This window comes from Camellia sinensis, chromosome 7 (genome assembly GCF_055761805.1).
Source record: "Camellia sinensis isolate YWXY chromosome 7, ASM5576180v1, whole genome shotgun sequence".
Classification (NCBI taxonomy): domain Eukaryota; kingdom Viridiplantae; phylum Streptophyta; class Magnoliopsida; order Ericales; family Theaceae; genus Camellia; species Camellia sinensis.
Window position 1 is genome coordinate 180,938,053 of NC_138967.1, and position 19,697 is coordinate 180,957,749.

At 38.5% G+C, this 19,697-nt stretch overlaps 1 protein-coding gene across 1 annotated transcript; it reads right to left on the reverse strand.

Moving 5' to 3' along the window:
• Nucleotides 1-14,370: 14,370 nt before the first annotated feature.
• Nucleotides 14,371-19,085, reverse strand: LOC145796350 (G-type lectin S-receptor-like serine/threonine-protein kinase At4g27290). Its single transcript, XM_082881434.1, has 7 exons — nucleotides 17,822-19,085; nucleotides 15,606-15,803; nucleotides 15,109-15,346; nucleotides 14,934-15,030; nucleotides 14,762-14,800; nucleotides 14,655-14,676; nucleotides 14,371-14,558 (listed from the first exon to the last, which is right to left on the reverse strand). Exons 1-7 carry the CDS (start codon nucleotides 19,083-19,085, stop codon nucleotides 14,371-14,373), a joined length of 2,046 nt encoding a protein of 681 aa, XP_082737560.1.
• Nucleotides 19,086-19,697: the final 612 nt, after the last annotated feature.

Below are 19,697 nucleotides of genomic sequence, written 5' to 3' on the forward strand. Positions count from 1 at the left end.
TACCATACTCGCTTGTGAATCTTCACTAGAGATTGGAATTGGATCAACTTCTTGCCCCTCTTGATTCTCATCTCCAACTTGGAATTCCTGCGGTAGTATGTGTACCATGTTCACTGATACTGGGGGAAACGATCCAAACTGGATGGCTGGCTGTACCTGTTTCCCCTCTTGGTCACCTTGGTCAATTACCTCAGAAACATCCCGCATGCTGCATTCTGGTATTTCATTGCTAACAGGTTCCTTCGAATGATTTTCTTCGGCTGGTTTTCCAACCAAAAATGTTTGCTCGGTTATGAAAGCTTCAAACATTTCTTCTTCCATCATTTCTTTCTTTTGGCTCATGCCAATTTCTTCTTCCGTTTCGCTACCACTCTCCATTAGAGCTTTCTCCAACCCTGCTAGGCTATCCTTCTCTCTGACTTTTAGTTCAGAATGAACCTTGGCCAACTGTTCTCGGCTGCAATCCACCTCATTTTGTAGAACTGGCTTTGGATGATGGTCTGACTTTCGATTCTTCTTTTCTCCATTCTGAATCAATGAAGAACTCTCTCCACTTTCTTTCAGGTCCTTCTGGTATTGGGTGTACCTACGCTGAATTTTCCTCCTTTGTGATCTGGAAATAACGGGGACCATATCTGGTTCCTTCGTTCTTGGGTGTTTCAACAATACCCAGTTGTTGGGGGCCACCAAAGGAGGCTTAACCATCCTACTTTGATTTCTAACATTCCTTTGGGTAGGCAATTCCCTAGGTTTGTTTTGTATCACAAACCAGTCTGGGACTCCAGGTACCCACGAATTTACTGACCCAGACGTTGAACTGCCTTTTTCTTCCTTCGAGGTCACCTTCGAGGCTGGCTGTGAAGACAATTGTTTGGCCCTGTCTCCAAGCTTTGAGCCTGATTCAGGCTCTCGATGATGGTGATCATTTTCTGTTCTTCGTGAAGCTGGCCTAGGGGGCCAATTCCTGGCTTTGATCCTAAAACCTGAACTCTTCTCCAATCTTCTTTCAGAATGACTACTCTCCATTCTGTAATAGTTAGATGACCTGGTCTCATATAAGGGCCTCTTGCCTTTAGTATGCATTCTATCAACCGCAGGCTCAACCACTAATGGCTGCCGCCTAACATTAGCCGGATACGGCCTTTTATTATAAGCATTGGTTGGTTTGGGACGCCTCTGCACATCCTTGTAATATTGTTTCCCATCAACTGGAAGGCCTTTCAACCACTTATAACTCAGTCTGCACCTGGGACACATCCTTTGCATTACGGCTGCCTCTAAGGAGTCATCATCCAGTGCTTCTTCATCAGAGTCTTCCCTTTGATGTGAGAAATCTCGTCCAATAGCTGGTGGATTTCTAATGTCTTTTTTGATTGCTGTCTGGTTGGCCATATGCATCTGTACATTGACTTCTTCCAATTCTTTCAAAGACAGGTTCTGAAAGTCTGACATAATGACATTGGCTGCCACCTCTCCAATTTCTGGAAATGGATTGCTATCGATCCCCATGGTTTTTTCAGCTTGGCTGAGAACTTCAAACTCCCTTTCCGAATTTGTTCTTGGATCCTGTCTCGAAAAACAACACAGTTTTTAGTCGAGTGAAACCAAGAATTATGCCATTTACAATATGCTTTTCCTTTAAGTTCATCAAGAGATGGAATTTTAACCCCTTTTGGTAACTTAAGGAAGTTGGCCGCAAGCAAATGATCAAAAATGTCATCTGCCTTAGTTAAATCGAAAGAATATTTCCTGTGGAGATCTTTCTTTTTAAACTGCTGGTCAATTGTCGTATCTTTATGAATTAATGCTTCACAGATCATAGGCTTTTTTCCCACAATCTCTGCTGCATCAATCTCATAATTAGGATCTTTGTAGTATGTCCTATATGATGCATTATTTCGATCTTGTTCCTCTTCTAGTAATGCTTCATATCTAGATACTTTGTAAGTTAGTTCCACTAAATCTCTAAACTCTGTTGAATCAAACTTCTTTCGAAGCCTGAACTCTAAGCCATTTTGGGCCAATCTTACAAATTCTGCTTCTGGCAAGATTACTCTACATTTATTTCAAGCCCTCTTAAATCTGGAAATAAACTGAGTAGCCTTCTCTTCAGGCCTTTGACTCAATCTTGCCAAGTCTGCCATGGAAACTTGTGGCTTTGATTGGTAGAATTGGGCATGAAATGCCTCTTCCATTTGTTGCCAAGTCTGGATAAAGCCAGGTGGAAGGTTAATGTACCATACAAATGCTCCCCCAGTTAGAGAATTTGGGAATAGTCTCAACTTCATATAGTCATGATTGGTAAATTCACCACATTGAGCGGCAAACCTAGCAATATGCTCTACTGTTGATTGGTTTCCGTTCCCGTGAAAGAGGACAAAATCTGGTATCCTGAAACCTCTTGGATATTCATGTACCCTATCGACCCATTCTGGGTATGGTTTTCTATACACAGGAGTTTGGACCCCCCGGGCCATTGGTCCACACAACTCCCTAACTATCTCAGTAATTTGGTCCCTAGGGACCATATTTTGTGCCTGCTGAACCACTACTGGGGGAACAAACACAGGATTTGGTGGACAAACTTGTGCTTGTGGTCCTCTTGGTCCATAAGGTGGTACATTTGGGACTGGCTGTCCCTGTGGTACAGGTTGCTGTTGGGGGTGTAGGTAACCTCTTTGAGCCTGTCCTGCGAAAGGACCCACGAAAGGTGCTGGAACAGGTATTGTATCCCTTCCATTTGTAGGGAAACCTTCCAACCCCCCGTGTATAAATTCGAATAAGGGATTATTGTACCCCCTAATGCCAGGTATGGCTTCGAATGTGGGATTTGGAACCATTCTTATGCCATTTTCTTGTACTGGGCCAGATCCACCAATTTGCATGGCTTCACTGTTGAACATTGAGGCATTCTGGCCTGCTACAGGCCTCGAAATGGGTTCGTACCAAGACTGAGGTGGTAATCTTTCATGAATCTGATTACTGGTTTGGCCATTAGAATGTCCATTAGCTTGCATAGGCTGTTTATCTCTAGCCAATCTTTGCTGAGGGACATTTACTTCCTCCATGTGTCTTACATTTGTTGGTTGGTGGTTATTCATTCGATCCAAAAAGGATACTGCCCACCTTTCCATTGTGTTTATTAATTGCTGTCCCATAGCATCTACTAAGCCGCCCTACGGATTGACTGGCTGAGTAGATGGGACACTGGATGGTCCAATTCTTGGTCTCGTCCACTATTACGAACAAATGGTATTTGCTCTAAAGTATTGGTCTGTTCGACCATGGGCTCCGATAAGATAGAAGTCTCCACAGGATGTGTTATCACATTATCCTCTGGATTGGATATCTCCACCTCTCCTTCCACGCCTTCTTCCAAACGTTCATTTTCTCCTTGTCTCCTACGTCTAGCCATTTTTTAAAGGGTCCCACTGGGCGTGCCAAAAACATATGTTGGCTTTTTGGCTTTCGAAGGTTATTTTTGTAATTACGAGCGTGCCAGCAAGGATCAATCAATCCTTACAGAATTGTAATTGCCAACCAATTATTCAAACGATTGTGTTGTGGTTCTTTTACCTCAATAAAGAGGACTTTTACTGGTGGCTTACTGGTAGCTTGACTTCAGAGAATTTAAGCATAAGAACAATTAAATAAATTGAAGCATTTCATTAGTATGAAAAACTTACAATGATCTCAGCCTCGTAGAGATTTACAGTGGCAATATACTCGAAAACTACTCCTACAAATGATGTGCAGTGCAGGAACTTAAAGTACAGAAATGTAAAGAACAGGAAATAAAACTGGAATATGTAAAGTAAGACTGGCTTTCTTAGATCTTTTTTTTCCGTCCCCTTCTCTGAAGTCCTTCCTGCTATTTATACTCTCCAAAAATAACCATCGAACTGCACTTCAAACCGTCGAACTGCTCCTCCGTGATCGCTGATCATGCTACCTTATAAGTAGGTCCACTACGCCTTCACTTGCAGTTAGGCTTCCCTCCTATATTTGAATTTGAATGTGAGCAACCGTTGAAGCCACGTCACATTACATCTCTTTGTTGATCCGCTGCTACTCAGATCTTATAACAATCAATATTAACTGCCACGTGTATGATCAGGATCGAAGACCTGACTGGTCTCCCCATATTACCCTTTCTTTGCCACGCGTCGAATCGTCACTGGCTAGCACAAAATATGTAGCCAACAAGGTGGTAGTGGTGTGACAGAGAAATATGTGATATTCAACAAATAAGTTGTTGAATGAGTGATATGTGTCACATTTCAATATATAGTTCGGTAAATTTCAATAGATAAACAGATAGATTGATTTCAATAAATAGTTATCCTTTTGGCCCAAAGAGATTAGTTATGGCCTGAGTGCCCCAAAAAAAAAAAAAATTACAAAATAGTGAAATTTTTTATTAAGAGCGATCATAAATTTTGAGAGAAATAAGTATAATTTATCTTTTTAAATATAATAAATTATATATATATATATATATATTGGGGAAATTACAAAATATATATATATATATATATATATTAGAATTTGACCCTTGTAACAAAATAAACCTTTTTAATTTTGTCAATTTAAACCATATATATATATATATATATACTAGCATATCACCCGTGCTATGCACGGGTTGTGTTTCACCACTTTGTCTTTTTTTTTTCTTTTTTTATACTATATTAAAATTTCATATTTTGATACTAATCATATGTGTTGGACTTTTCATGGAATTCATATGTGTAGACAAGCCCGCGGGGGACCTCGCTACAGCTCGGACTCGACTTTCGTAGTCACGGTTCTAAATCTGAACCAAAGAGTCCAAATCCGGCAAATCGTTTTAGGAAAACTGATTTTTGAAAGAAGTGCCAAACATGGACTGCTTTGCCAGATACAGAGTCGCCACCTAAATATTTTATTTTGGGAAATTTAGGAAACCCTGACTCGGTGCCAAAAGGCCACGTGTCCGTCATCACCAAAGTTGCCTCGGCTCGGGAACTTGGATACGATTAGGGAAGGTCACTTCGTGAGCACCCCCGCTCGCCCGGTCATAGACCGGCCTCTACTAACCATGATATCAATTTTTGAGAACATTGTGTGTCCTTATTCCGGTTATTAGCCTAGATTACTATGTGATGCTCGCAGCATATAAATATAGACTGGGTCGTCCGAATTGGAACAAAACGTTTCATGCTTGTTTATTTGAAAATGGTTTGATGGTGCTACCCGCAAGTAGGCTAAGACGCGGATTTGCCACCCTCGGGTGGGCTTAGAAAACATGATTTTGCCACTATCTAGTGGGCTTAAAACACACATTTGATGAATTATTCCAATTCAAATAACCCAACCTTCACCCACAGGCATTCAGGCAGTTATATCACATTAGCAATTAGCCTCATGGTAAGTATGCTATTCATGGCAGTCACTCACACGCATGCAAGGATGCTAAAGCATAAAACTTACCGAGTACTCCAAGCCAAGAAAAGGAAGTTAATTAGAAATCATGCATGATCCTAAGTATACAAAAATGCCTAATGCAACACACGCAAAATGCAACTATAGCAGGCTCGGCTATTCTAAGATGGTATATGAAATGCTACAACTATCATGTATTCAATTTAGAATTGAAAGTACAATGCAGTTAGTATGATGTACCGAGCCCGGTGCATGCAATACAGATGGATGATGCAAACATGCTGTCATACTGTATGCTAATTTAAATATGCCCTAATCTAACCATCATAAGCGGATAAATAAAAGGGAGAAAGACGTGGGGTTGGAAGACATACATCACACTCACGCACACTTATTACAGTTGTGCCCTCACTCGGAGGGTCCGAATAAATAATACAGTCCAAATATTACAGTCCCCAAAATAAAAGAATATTACAGTCCAAAATATTACAGAATTCTAATTAATTAATGAATTAACTGGAAAGCAAATAAACTGGCGTGCAAGCCAGGGACTACCTTGCTTCTGATGGATGATGCATATCCGGGTTGTCTTGCGCGGAAATCCACCGGAATGCCCCAATTAGCCTCTGTTTACACCTGTTCTTGAAATGCGTGCCAAGTCCCAAAAAGTTGTTGATTCCTGATTTTGCTGCAACAGAGAGCAGGAAAGGGGCATAGCAATGTATTTGCACAAATATATGCATGTCTCGGTCCTCGTGCCATCAATCACGCATACCGAGGCATGATGGCCGAGGAATCGAAATGCACAACTCAATATAGGATGAACGCACATGGAACTACAGCTAAAACCTAACTCCATCATGGATAATCCGGAGTGTCGGTGACTGGGGAATTGAGACACATTCCGTCACTCGGAGTACGAAATGTACCTCGTTTCCCGTGCCCGGGCTAACTCCTATTCCGGACACGATGCAATATGCATGGTATGCATGAAATGCAACTAAGATGTAATCCTAACATACAGAATGCTATGAAATGAGATGCCTCGAAATGCGTGCACACGGGCACGCAAACCGGGAAAATGGCAGAATGCTATGAAAATGAGGTGCCTCGAAATGCGTGCGCACGGGCACGCAAACCGAGGCGATGATAAATGCAATGAAAATGAGATGCCTCGAAGTACGTGCACACAGGCACGCAAACCGAGGCGATGATAAATGCAATGAAAATGAGATGCCTCGAAGTACGTGCATACGGGCACGCAAACCGAGGCGATGATAAATGCGGTGAAAATGAGATACCTCGAAATGCGTGCACACGGACACGCAAACCGAGGCGATGACAGATGCAATGAAAATGAGATGCCTCGAAGTGCGTGCACACGGGCACGCAAACCGAGGCGATGATAAATGCAATGAAAATGAGATACCTCGAAATGCGTGCACACGGACACGCAAACCGAGGCGATGATAAAATATGATGAAATGATAAATGGGCTTATACCAACATGAGTGAGCCTCAGCCACACTCACATCGGATGCCGATGGCAGAAAATGAAGTGTCTCGAAATGCGTGCACACTGGCACGCAAACCGAGACGATGCTAAAACGATGCGAATGACATGGAAAATGATAAATGGACTTATACTAACATGAGTGAGCCTCAGCCACACTCACATAAGATGCCGGCGGATAAAAATGAAATGCCTCGAAATGCGTGCACACGGGCACGCAAACCGAGACGATGCTAAAACGATGCGAATGACATGGAAAATGATAAATGGACTTATACTAACATGAGTGAGCCTCAGCCACACTCACATAAGATGCCGGCGGCAGAAAATGAAGTACCTCGAAATGCGTGCACACTGGCACGCAAACCGAGACAGTGATAAAATGCAATGAAATGGCATGGAAATGACAAGTGGGCTTATACCAACATGAGTGAGCCTCAGCCACACTCACATAAGATGCCGGCGGATAAAAATGAAATGCCTCGAAATGCGTGCACACGGGCACGCAAACCGAGGCAGTGATAAAATGCAATGAAATGGCATGGAAATGACAAGTGGGCTTATACCAACATGAGTGAGCCTCAGCCACACTCACATAAGATGCCGGCGGATAAAAATGAAATGCCTCGAAATGCGTGCACACGGGCACGCAAACCGAGGCAGTGATAAAATGCAATGAAATGGCATGGAAATGACAAGTGGGCTTATACCAACATGAGTGAGCCTCAGCCACACTCACATCGGATGCCAGCGGATAAAAATGAAGTGCCTCGAAATGCGTGCACACGTGCACGCAAACCGAGGCAGTGATAAAATGCAATGAAATGGCATGGAAATGACAAGTGGGCTTATACCAACATGAGTGAGCCTCAGCCACACTCACATCGGATGCCAGCGGATAAAAATGAAGTGCCTCGAAATGCGTGCACACGGGCACGCAAACCGAGGCGGTGCAAAAATGCAATGAAATGACATGGAAATGACAAATGGGCTTATACCAACATGAGTGAGCCTCAGCCACACTCACATCGGATGCCGATGGCAGAAAATGAAGTGCCTCGAAATGCGTGCACACGGGCACGCAAACCGAGGCGGTGCAAAAATGCAATGAAATGACATGGAAATGACAAATGGGCTTATGCCAACATGAGTGAGCCTCAGCCACACTCACATCGGATGCCAGCGGATAAAAAAGGAGTGCCTCGAAATGCGTGCACACGGGCACGCAAACCGAGGCGGTGCAAAAATGCAATGAAACATGGCAAAAATGATATGCAAGCATGCCAATGGAATTTCAGCAGCAAAATATGGGGGAAAACAGTCCCGAAATGAAGCGAAATGACATGAAATGCAAGGAAATGCCCCGAAATGCGACATTAGGCACCCGAAATGGCCTATAGCTATGCTAAATATGCACAATATGGACATGCAATGCAAAGACAGAAGCTATACAGTCCCAAAAGATGCACTTTCACAGTTATAAACATGGCCAAACAGTAAGTATAGGTAGGGGGAAAATAGCATGCAAGAATAGGGGCCAAAAGAAGGGTAATGAAGCAAGTGGTATAAGAAAAACCCAAACTGAAAAATTTCCTTCTACAACATTGAAGAGGGACCAAAAATATGAATATTTAAAGTATATGGAAGACCTCAAATCAGTATACAAATATGCTAAAAATGTGATGCAAAATAAGGCTCAAAAGGTGCTAAAACATGAAGTGTACCAAATAATCACCAAACAGAAAAAAAGTGTGAATGAAACATGAAGTATAGGCCAAAATAAGACCACTTTCAGTTCGGACCAAGGTCCAAAAACAGAAGCAAGGAGGGCTACCAATTTATGCAAAAACGGGGCCAAATAAGGGATATAACTACAAGTGACACATGGAGACACCAAACAATGTTGAGCCCTTCTCCAATGTTGAAGAGGGGCTCAAAATAAGCCTTGTATCAGTTTACAACATGCTCGAAAATAAATTGCTCATGGGCCAAAAATAGCATGCAAAATCATGACATACAAGAAGGTCAATGAAGCAAGTGTGTTATGGAGGGCTCAAACAGGGTTGAGCCCTTAATGAGAAGTGAAGATGAGCTCAAAATATGGCCCTTTTCAGTTAGGGCCGGAGCTTGAAACCAAAAATAAATGGGGTTTAGAAATGGATCAAGAAAAAGGTTCAAAAGGGTAAAAGTGTAACTTACCCTTGAAGATTCAAGCTTTTGTGGCTTCTTGGATGGATTTGCAGCTTCTTTAGCCTTCAAGAATCCCTCCTTGCTGCTGGAAATGAGATGGTGGTGGTAGAGCTTGGTGGTGTAGAAGGAATGATGGTTAGGGAGTTAGGGTTTTTTGAAGAATTGATAAGGAAGAAGATGGAGTTGGCTATGGAGCTTTCAAGAGAAGTTTTTCTAACCCTTACAAAGGAGGCCACCAGCTGGTTATATGGACAAAAAGAGGGTGTAAAGGTGGGGCAAAAAGGAGGGTAAAACTCCCCCACAAAATATCCCCCGGACACAGAAAATATCTGGGGGATATTGCCCCACAGCTGTAAAGTGCACAGTGCAAGGAACACGGCCGGCCTATCACTTTTTCTGCAGGTGGCCGGCCAGCCACACCCCCTAGCCGGCTAGCCATCCCCCCTAGCCGGCCAGCCACCCCCGCTAGCCGGCCAGCTAGGGGTCAAAAGGGTCAAGTTGAATTAATGGCCGGCCACCACTTTTTAGTGGCCTCCCATGTGTGTACATCACAAATATGTGGTTCAAAGTTTAAGAAAAAAGGTCCAAGGGGTTCAACATTAGCCCGGAAGAAAGGGGTCAAAAGGGTCAGGAGGAATTAATGGCCAGCCACCACTTTTTAGTGGCCTCCCATGTGTGTACATCACAAATATGTGGTTGAAAGTTGGCAACACTAACCCTAGGGTGTTCAACATTAGCCCGGAAGTGCGAAAAACGGGCGCCGGGAGGCTCCGGAGAAGAGATAACTGGTTGCTGCAACAATTATTAGCCTCCCACCCTTCAGTGACCTTCCTGATGATAAAACAGAGGTACCTGCCAAAAATGAACGAAAACCGATGCAAAACGAATGTTCGGGGGCCAAAACACGCAGTTCGGGGCCCCGGAAACTGCCCGTTAAACACCGAAAGTGGCGTTCGGCCACGAAGTGGGTTTCTCAGACCCCAGTGTCCCTCAAAAGGGAGAAAATAAGAAGTATGCCAAAAATCGGGGCAAACGGAGATGGTTAGGCGGTCCCGAACCGAGGCACACGGCCTGACGGCTCTGAAAACCGGAAACCGGACTCCGAAATGGGAAAAATGGCCTACGGCCACCAAATGTAGCCTACGGACATTGGGAGATGGTCTGCTGGACCTCTCCCTCCCCTCAGGAAAAGAAGCAGAGAAAACCGAGTCTGGTTCGCAAACCGAGACAGGGCACAGAAGAGGGTTCGGAAGTCCGGAGGCAGGGCTCACGGCCGCGACTCCGAGACTTCTGAACGAGCACATCATGCAATATCACCAAGCGCTCAATTGGTGACGTCTGAGTCTCAAGGTCGGTCAAAAATGGGGTGTCTACAATATGTACTTCACAATTATTTTTATATATGTGAATTGTGATTTTTAAATATCTTTTTTTTATATTATATTAAAGTTTAATATTTTGATAATAATCATATGTGCTGGACTTTCAAGAAATTCATATGTGTTGGACTTTTCAAGAAATTTTTTTTTATGATTGTTCTTAATTTATTAAAGTGTTATTATGAGAGATAATAATCGTGTGTGTTGGGACTTTTCAAGGAATTCATATGTGTTGGAATTTTCAAAGAATTTTTTTTATACTTGGGGGTTTGGAGAAGTTAATAAATGCTAAGTTTTTTTTTTTAAAATAAAAAATCAAAAAATTTAGATTGGGATATTGAAGCTCCCACAAGACTTATTAATATATACTAACATATCACCCATGCTATGCACGGATTGTGTTTACAGTTATCTATATATGTGTATTGTGATTTTTAAATGTTTTTTTTTTATTTTTTAAATGTCTTTTTTTTTTCCTTTTTTATATTATATTAAAGTTTAATATTTTGATAATAAATCATATGTATTGAACTTTTCAAGGAATTAAATGTCTTTTTTATTATCATTATATTATATTAAAGTTTAATATTTTGATAATAATCATATGTGTTGAACTTTTCAAGAAATTTTTTTTATGCTTGTTCTTAATGCATTAAAGTGTTATTATGAGGGATAATAATCATATGTGTTGGGACTTTTCAAGGAATTCATATGTGTTGGATTTCAAAGATTTTTTTTTATGCTTGTTCTTAATGCATTAAAGTGTTATTATGATGGTAAGACTTGGGAGTTGGGAGAAGTTAATAAATGTTAAGATTTTTTTTTTAAAAAAAAAAATCAAGAAATTTAGATTGGGAGATTGGAACTCCCACAAGGCTTGGGGTTAAAAACCCCCTTTTGCTTAATATATAGTATAGATAGATAGATAGATAGATAGATGAATATATCTTTTTATTTTTATTTTTGTGTGGTTTCTATTCGGGTATTTTTTTTTTCAATTTATTTAAGATGGAGTTGTGGGTATCTTTTTTTTTTTAAAATTTAATTTATCTCTGTTTTCCATTTGTTTTTAATTATTATTATATAGGTAAGTTATGATGTGAGTTAGATATGTGATAGACATGTGAGTTTTATTGATTTAAAGTTTATTAGTTTTTTAGTTTTTTTTGTTATGTTATAATATAATATATAAAATATTGGTAGATATCTACAATTTTAATAAAAAATATTATCTGATTTTTTGGGAAAGAGAAAAAAAATGCAAGTTTTAATATTTTTTTTTGAAAATTTGTGAGAGAGATTAGGAGGGAGAGATTATGAAATATTTTTGTTATTAAATAAATAAATCAGTCAATAGTTTTTTTAATCTATTTTGTAAATTAAAAATCAATAATTTTGGAAAATTGATTAATTTTTTCCATTAAGTGATTTAAAATTTTGATAGATATACATAAAAAAAATACATAATTATATTATTAAATCATAATTCAAATTTAGATGTTATATCTTTTTGAGATTTATAGCTAAATTCTTATCTTTTTTATTTTTTTTATTTTTGTGTGTAACCATAGTGTATGGGAGAAATTGAAAAGGGTGTTGCAATAATTATGAGAGAAGTCAAAAGGGATTGTGGGTTGGGAGAAGTCAATAAATGCTGAGGTTTTTTTTTTTTTAAATCAAAAAATTAGAAAATTAGGATTAGGAGATTGGAGCTCCCACAGGCCTTGAGGTTAAAAACCCCATTTTGCTTAATATATAGTATAGATTTTTAATCTAAACCATTTGCAAGTTTTCGTTAAGTAAAATTAATACAAAAAAAAAAATGAATATTTTAGTCATTAACTCAATAAAAAATAATATTTCAGACATTTTATGTACAATTCCGATTTGTAGCTCGAAAATACTGAGGCTCGAATGGCCCGAGTTCCAAAACAACATCGTTTTGGAATTTTTTTTCCTCCTCTTTTCTCTTTGAAGCAGAGGTGAAGATGATGAAGAAGAAGAGATGAGAGAGAGAGAGAGAGAGAGAGAGAGAGAGAGAGAGCATCAACCAACTCAGATCATTATCATTAACCGAGAGAGAGCATCAACATCAAACAACAACACATCATCATCATCATTAGACATCATCATCAACACTAAACAACAACACATCATCATCATTATCATCACACATTATCTTTTCTTCCTCTGTTTTTTTTTTCTTTTCTTCTTCTATAACTCAGAACAAAGGGAGAGAGAGATAGATCTATACACACAGTTCATCAATAGATTGGGGAAAAGAGAGACACACACACACAGATCATCAATAGATCGGGGAACAGAGAGAGAGAGAGAGAGAGGTACACAGATATGTGTATACACACATAGATCTATCTGTGTATACACACAAAGGATGGCGGCATCGATGATGGGTGAAGCCTCTCTCTCTCTCTCTTTCTGTTTTCTCTTCCTCTCTTTCTTTCTCTTTCTCTTTCTCTTCCTCTCTCTCTCTTTCTCCCTTTGTTTCAAAGATATAAGATGAAAAAAAAAACTACCCAAAACGATGTCATTTTGGACAGTTGAGCCATTCGAGGCAAAGGAATTTCGAGCTACGAAGTATTATTGTTTTATGTAAGTCTATATTGAGTTTAATAATTAACAATTGAGAGAGGAGCTGTAAAGGAAGGATTTGGAGCTTGTTGAACTTACGGGTCATTTGGCTAGTCATTGGAGGATTTGACTGCATCTAACCTATCGGTCGTACTGATTGGAGGGACTACATAAGATTATTGGCTTGAAGCTCGAGCATACATAGTTAGATCTTTTGTAAAATACTCCTTTTTTTATCGGTTTTACTTGACAAAAATATGTTAATGATTTAAATTGAAAATAAATAAAAAGATTAAGGTTTAAATTGACAAAATTAAAAATTCAGAGTTTATTTTGTTAAAAGGTTCAAATTTTGAGATTTATTTTGTAATTGTCCCATATATATAATAACATTTATTGTATACAAGAGAGAAAAAATAATTTGGACATGTTTACTAAGAAACAATATATATATATACTTTCTCAGTTTTCAAAACTGACTGGTGAATGAGTGTTAAATTCTATCTGTAGTTCATTATGTTTCTAGAAACTACCCAATGTCTTATAAGAACAATTATGCATTGTTATATATGACAATGATGTGATCATGTTACAAATAGATTTAAACCATCCTTTTATATGACATGACGACTTCTTATATTATGTGAAATAATTTTTGTGACAGAAGACAATTTGTGGTGATGTTTAATTATTATGGTCCAACCCTTGAGTCTTTAGCAAATTAGCACAATGTCAAGGCTATCTTTCTTGGAAAACATCTTCAGAGATCTTGGCTAATGAACACAATGTTAAGCCCTGTTTTCTTTTCTTACAATCAAGACTTTAGTTATGTCGCTTGCTTAGTTTGGTTTAGTTATTTGTCCTTGTCATGTGTTGACTATTTGAAAACTATGAATGCTGTTTCACATACATATTTGAATATAAAGAATGCAAATCCCAATAGCAATTGTATATAACATTATAATGTGTTTGGAATTAGCTAATTCACAAATAAAAAAACATTTGGTGCCAAGTTGTTGAGACACATGCTTATTCTCAAAATGAAGTTCCCTTTCACATGTACAAGTAGCTAAACAAGAATTATTTCATCAAACAAAGAGTAATGATATGCAAACATGAAAATTATATAGAAAATTTATACAGAATGATGTGACAGATTTGTATACAAAAAAGAGTACATGTTCTTGATACTTTTTTATTTAAGTTTGTGCATGTAAACTTGTTGTAACTAGAAACAATGATTAAGCATTCACCTTGTACATGGTATAATTTCTATTGAGCACTCAATAGAGTAATCGTGATTTCATTGGCCGAAGTTGTTGCTTCCTTGCTTGACGAAGAACCAGGCTGAAGAACATTTCTAGCAATGAAGAAGCCAGGCTGTTTGACTCGAGGCAATGCAGCTTCACTGCCCAACATCAGAACTACAGATGACATGCTTAGCCTATCCTTTAGAATTTCTTGCACACATAAAAAACCCACATGGATTGATCACAACATTTCATTTTGGTAGCACAAGGCTCATAGAGCCTCAGCAATCAATTCCAATGACTTGCCTTCTTCATAGACTCTCCATGCCTGAATAATCCACTACAATATTAGCAGTATGAGACATGATCGTCTATCTCCAAATTTCTCGGTTCTCCTTTCTCAAGAGACTCACAGTTAGATTACGCCTCAAGATTTTCAAGTGATCCAACAACTGTGAGTGTTTCAGAACAGAAGGCATAGAGAATTTAGGAACGAAGGATTTTTGAACCTTATTGGAACACATCCATACAAGATTACTTCTAATCTTAGTACACTTACATGGCCAAGGAGGTTGAGGCTATGACCTGGGTCACAATCTCTAGCACCAAAACGCCAAAGCTAAATGCATCCGATTTTACTGAAAATAGCCCATCTATTGCATACGTTGGAGACATGTAGCCGCTGCAACAAAACACAAAATGAAGAACTGGATTTTGAAGAATAAGTGAACTAGAAAAAACAAGTTATAGAGATTCTTACTATGTTCCAACCACTCTTTTTGTATTTGCTTCTGTCTCATTTCCTCCAAAACTTCTAGCTAATCCGAAAAATGATATTTTTGGGTTCGTGTCAATATCTAGCAAAATATTGCTAGCTTTGAGATCTCTGTGAATAATTCTTAGCCTGGAATCTTGATGGAGATAAAGAAGCCCTCGTGCAGTCCCATTAATAATGTGGAAGCGCTTTGGCCAATCCAGTAGCATGCATCTTGTTTGATCTGACCAAATTTTTGCCAGATTTAGTCCATGCTTCTGCTAATTGGATGCATGAATTTAACAGGATTCTATAATGAAAAATCCAAAATTTTGGAAACTAAGTTCATGCAAATGCACATGTAATAAAAACCACATATAATTTTGTTCCCATTATCAAATATATCAAAAGCTTTACATGAAACCAAAAAAGAAAAAAGAAAGAAAGTCTATTGGCTGGTCTGAGAATGGAATCATTGTGGTATATATTCAAGGGAGGCAAACCGAATATAAAATAGTCCAGGCTTTTGTTAGGCATGTATTCATAGATCAACATTGTTTCTTCTCCTCGAATGCAACATCCTAGAAGCTTCACGAGATTTCGGTGTTGAAGTTTGGCAGTACAAATAACTTCATTCTTGAACTCATCAAGTCCTTGACTAGAATTCTTTGATAACCACTTCACAGCTATTTCTAGTCCTCCTTCCAGTATACCCTCAGAATTACCATTATAATTGATAGAATGTTGTTTTATTAGAATTATATTAAAAGAAAACACATTTTTTTCCTTCTTTTTTTCCCGATTCATTTTATTTATATCTTTTACTTACTATTTTTATGTTGCTCTGGCAGACATTGTTTTAATAGGTGTAGCCATGACAAATTAATGATTTATGTTACAACCACTTGAAGACATAATTACACAAATTTATGGAGTTTCCTATGTGAGAAAAGATGTATCAAACCAATTGTCTTCTTTGGAAGCTGAAAAAAAAATATAAAATTACTCTTCTCAAAAGCAGGTGTATATATAAAAATTTTACAACCGGAACGGTGGGTTCTGTATTAAAAGGTTTTACAGAACAGTAAGTATAGGACCATAGAATTTATCCAAAAAGTAGGGGTCGAAACACCAATGAGTACAGTGCTGCAGCCTACAACACAACATTCTATGCACCTTTTTGTGATATATATAGCACTACTATTTAGGAAAAAGAAGTGATAAAAATGTTGAATGGTTTTGTGGCTTCTGCATAGGCTCCATGAGATTGGGCATCGATCACATTCCTATAGACTACATAAGAGTAACAGTTCCGAAACCACCCTCTCCGCGCTTGTTGATTGAAAAGTTATTTGTGGAATTAACTATTACAGCTAAGTTGAACAATGGTAACTCTAGATCTTCCGCTTGGCTTTTGTCAGTGTGACCTTGTTCAGAGTTGTGCATTAGATTTCCTGCAAAGCTCGGGATGAATGGATATCAATATGACAACTAGTTCCAAAATATAACATACCATTACAGAGTTTGCCACAGAATGACACATGTGGGATATATACCTTCTCTCCTCAACTGTGAATTCTTCCTTTTCCTTTTTCGGAGATACACGATTAGGCTCATACCTAGCAGAAGAAGTCCAATTAAAAATGCCAAGGTCACTGCTACTATCTTTCTTTTCTTGCCATTCTAGCCGACTTGTTGGACTGTTAAATCATCAATCCATTTAAAAAGAAATGGTCCATTGATCAGTTAGATAATATGATCATGAAAGCACAATTAAAGGGATTGATCTCAATTTCAAACCCTTGAAAACCTTCTATATTTTGAAATTGTAATGGCAAAAGGGATGAGAGAAGCTAAAACAAAACAAACACACAAGCACATAAGAATTTGCAGGCTAATGCAGATTGAGGCTTTGCTTTTTGGACGACATTCCCCAAATACTTGCGCATCAGTCTAAGGTGTGCGCCTCAGGTGCACTTTGTATGCCTTTTGCACATAGTCATATGAAGAGCTTGTTTTAGGCTCTCATTAAACGTAGTCTAGTAGACTGTTTAAACATAAGAAAAGAATAACCTCTTTGACAACTATATTCATAGCAAAAATCATGTTAAAAAAAAAGAAGAAAAAAAGAAGCCAAGTTAAGGCTCAAGTGATAAACTCAATAATTTAAATTAAGGATGCTGATTTCGCTTTCGACGTCTTGGGAAGAAACGTATTTACACCTTTATATTTAACTTTTAATATTTTTTTTGCTACTTCAAAACATTTTATTTATTTACTAAAATATAAAATTAAAATTAGAAATGCTTACACCTTCTATCACTAGGGGTAAAACGCATCGCGTTACGGATTTAGCTTTATAAAATTTGATCATCATAAACCCTAGAACTCCGAAACAATCCAATACATACAAAAATCCAAAAATAATAAACTGGGTCAAAATAGACTCAAATACAAATACAAATACAAGCTGGACCTACTAGGAGGCTGGGCACGTGGATTGAGACAGGTAACAAGAATTATCCGCATTGAATTTGAGGCACACCCACAACAGAAATCAACGTTCAAGATGAAACAATAATGAACTCTCTTTTTGCTAAATTGTAGTTAGATGTAGAAATGTAATAGTTTTTTGAGGAAGAAATGTAAGTGTTCAGTAAAGTTAACTACACGGTACTTACATACATATATTCTAATTAATCTTTGTTTGAATTCTTACCTAACTCAGAGGAAGCCATCCTCATATAAATGTCTGGCCCATCTTCACTGTACTCTCTCATATCAATCAACTCACGAAACCAAAGCAAGCAACCACTTCCACCTCCTCTTATGTCTAAATTTGTGTAAGCCATACAAGAGCAGTTTTTTAAGCATGCTATCTCGCATTCCCTTAGGGTCATGTTCTTGTCAATCCAGGAGTTTCGTGTATATGGCATTTTATATTGTGAATACTTGAGAAACCCATCTCCGCTTTTGCAATCCAACATTGTCCTCCGAACACACCCATTAGACCAATCTTCGTCTCCCCATTCTATTTGGTTCCGGGGCACAAATTTACTCAAACAACCACATGATGGCAAGTTTCTAACATTACAGCTGCCATTCGGACCACAGAGTTTATACTTATCACAGTTATCGGTTGGTCCAGTCAAGTAAAGGATCCATTCCTGTGTTCGATCAATCCATGTCCAGCGCTCGACAACACCATCAGGACTCAGAACAAACCTTGAAACAACTGAACTGAGGAGTTCATAATGATAATACACCTCCTTCTTAGTGTAAAACACTTCATATCTGTAGATTGTATTAGGTTTAAGGTTTGGTCTCCCGTTGAATCTGATACCATTCCACGGTCCAGTTCGGAACAGGTCAACAGAACCCCTACTCAGAATATTTTGTGGGTATCCTTGAGGATCACACCGGTATGTAAACTCAAGTGGAGCTGGATCATCCCTACTCTTCCAGGAGGAGAGGTGGTGCTCTAGACCCGTTACAAAGTTCTTTCCAAGCTTCATTCCTGGCAAAAGAGTATTGCACGGATAGTCAAAACTTTGCCACAGAAAATGCTCGGACGTATCATTGGTATCTTTCACAACAAAGTTTCCCGACTCCATCAGTTGTGCAACAGGGTCTTGTGTGGATCCGGTCACATTGGGAGACCAAATCACATTGTCGGTACTATTGACAAGGGCGATAATTCCAGGGTTGCTTACCGTTAAGACGCCCGACGAATCGACGAGTGGGATTTCTCTATTGGCAACCCATACAACGGTCTTGGGGGATATTTTCTTGTACCATATTCCCAAGTACGTATTCTGGGAATTGCCAAGGCTGAAAAAACCCATCTCAAAGCTTCCACCAGATGAAACAATGGTATTTCTGCCTGCAATGGAGTGGGTTTTGGTTATGGTGTCTACTGCATTGGAGACTATTAAGATGGAAAACAAAGAAGAAAACAAGAAAGGTATTTTGAGGCCTTTCATTGGTCTAATGTCTACTAATTTCATCTGTTTTTACCATTATTTATTCAATTTATAAATGAAGACGGCAGAACTTTTACAACACAGTAAGTCTTAAGTGGGACTTTTCTAAAAGTGGCAAACATGAAAGAATTATCTTCTGAAACTTCTCTGTAAGGCGCAATTCAAGTTGGATTCGCATCTACGACTCATAGCCTCACTGAAATAAAAAAAAAAAAAAGAGAATAAAAGTACAACTGAAAGAAGTTTTGTCAAACGAGATTGCCAAGAATAAAAACCTAACAGAGGTCAAACCTCAAAGCTCAAATTTAAAAATACGCATACTCGGTAAAAAAAGGGTCAAAATTTTAATCTATTATGTGAGATAAAATAATTTTATATATAATATGCAGTGTGAAAAGGGCATTTTACTCATTTTTATTGAATCATATGAAAATATATTCATACAATGATATTGTTAAATACATTTGGTAAATTACACCCACCTCTCCTGAAGTTTAGAAAAATACAATTAACCTCACACTTTTGACATAATAATACTAACCTCGCTAGAAATTTTGATTCATATAATACTTGGTCATTTTCATCCGCAATTCATGAGCCCTGTACATGAAA

Coding starts and splice junctions, on each gene's coding strand:
- LOC145796350 (XM_082881434.1), bottom strand. CDS start 19,085: ATGAAAGGCCTCAAAATACCTTTCTTGTTTTCTTCTTTGTTTTCCATC. Junction 14,677..14,761: donor TCTTGAGGCGTAATCTAACT/GTGAGTCTCTTG, acceptor TGGATTATTCAG/GCATGGAGAGTCTATGAAGA. Junction 14,559..14,654: donor ATGGAGAGTCTATGAAGAAG/GCAAGTCATTGG, acceptor TATGTGTGCAAG/AAATTCTAAAGGATAGGCTA.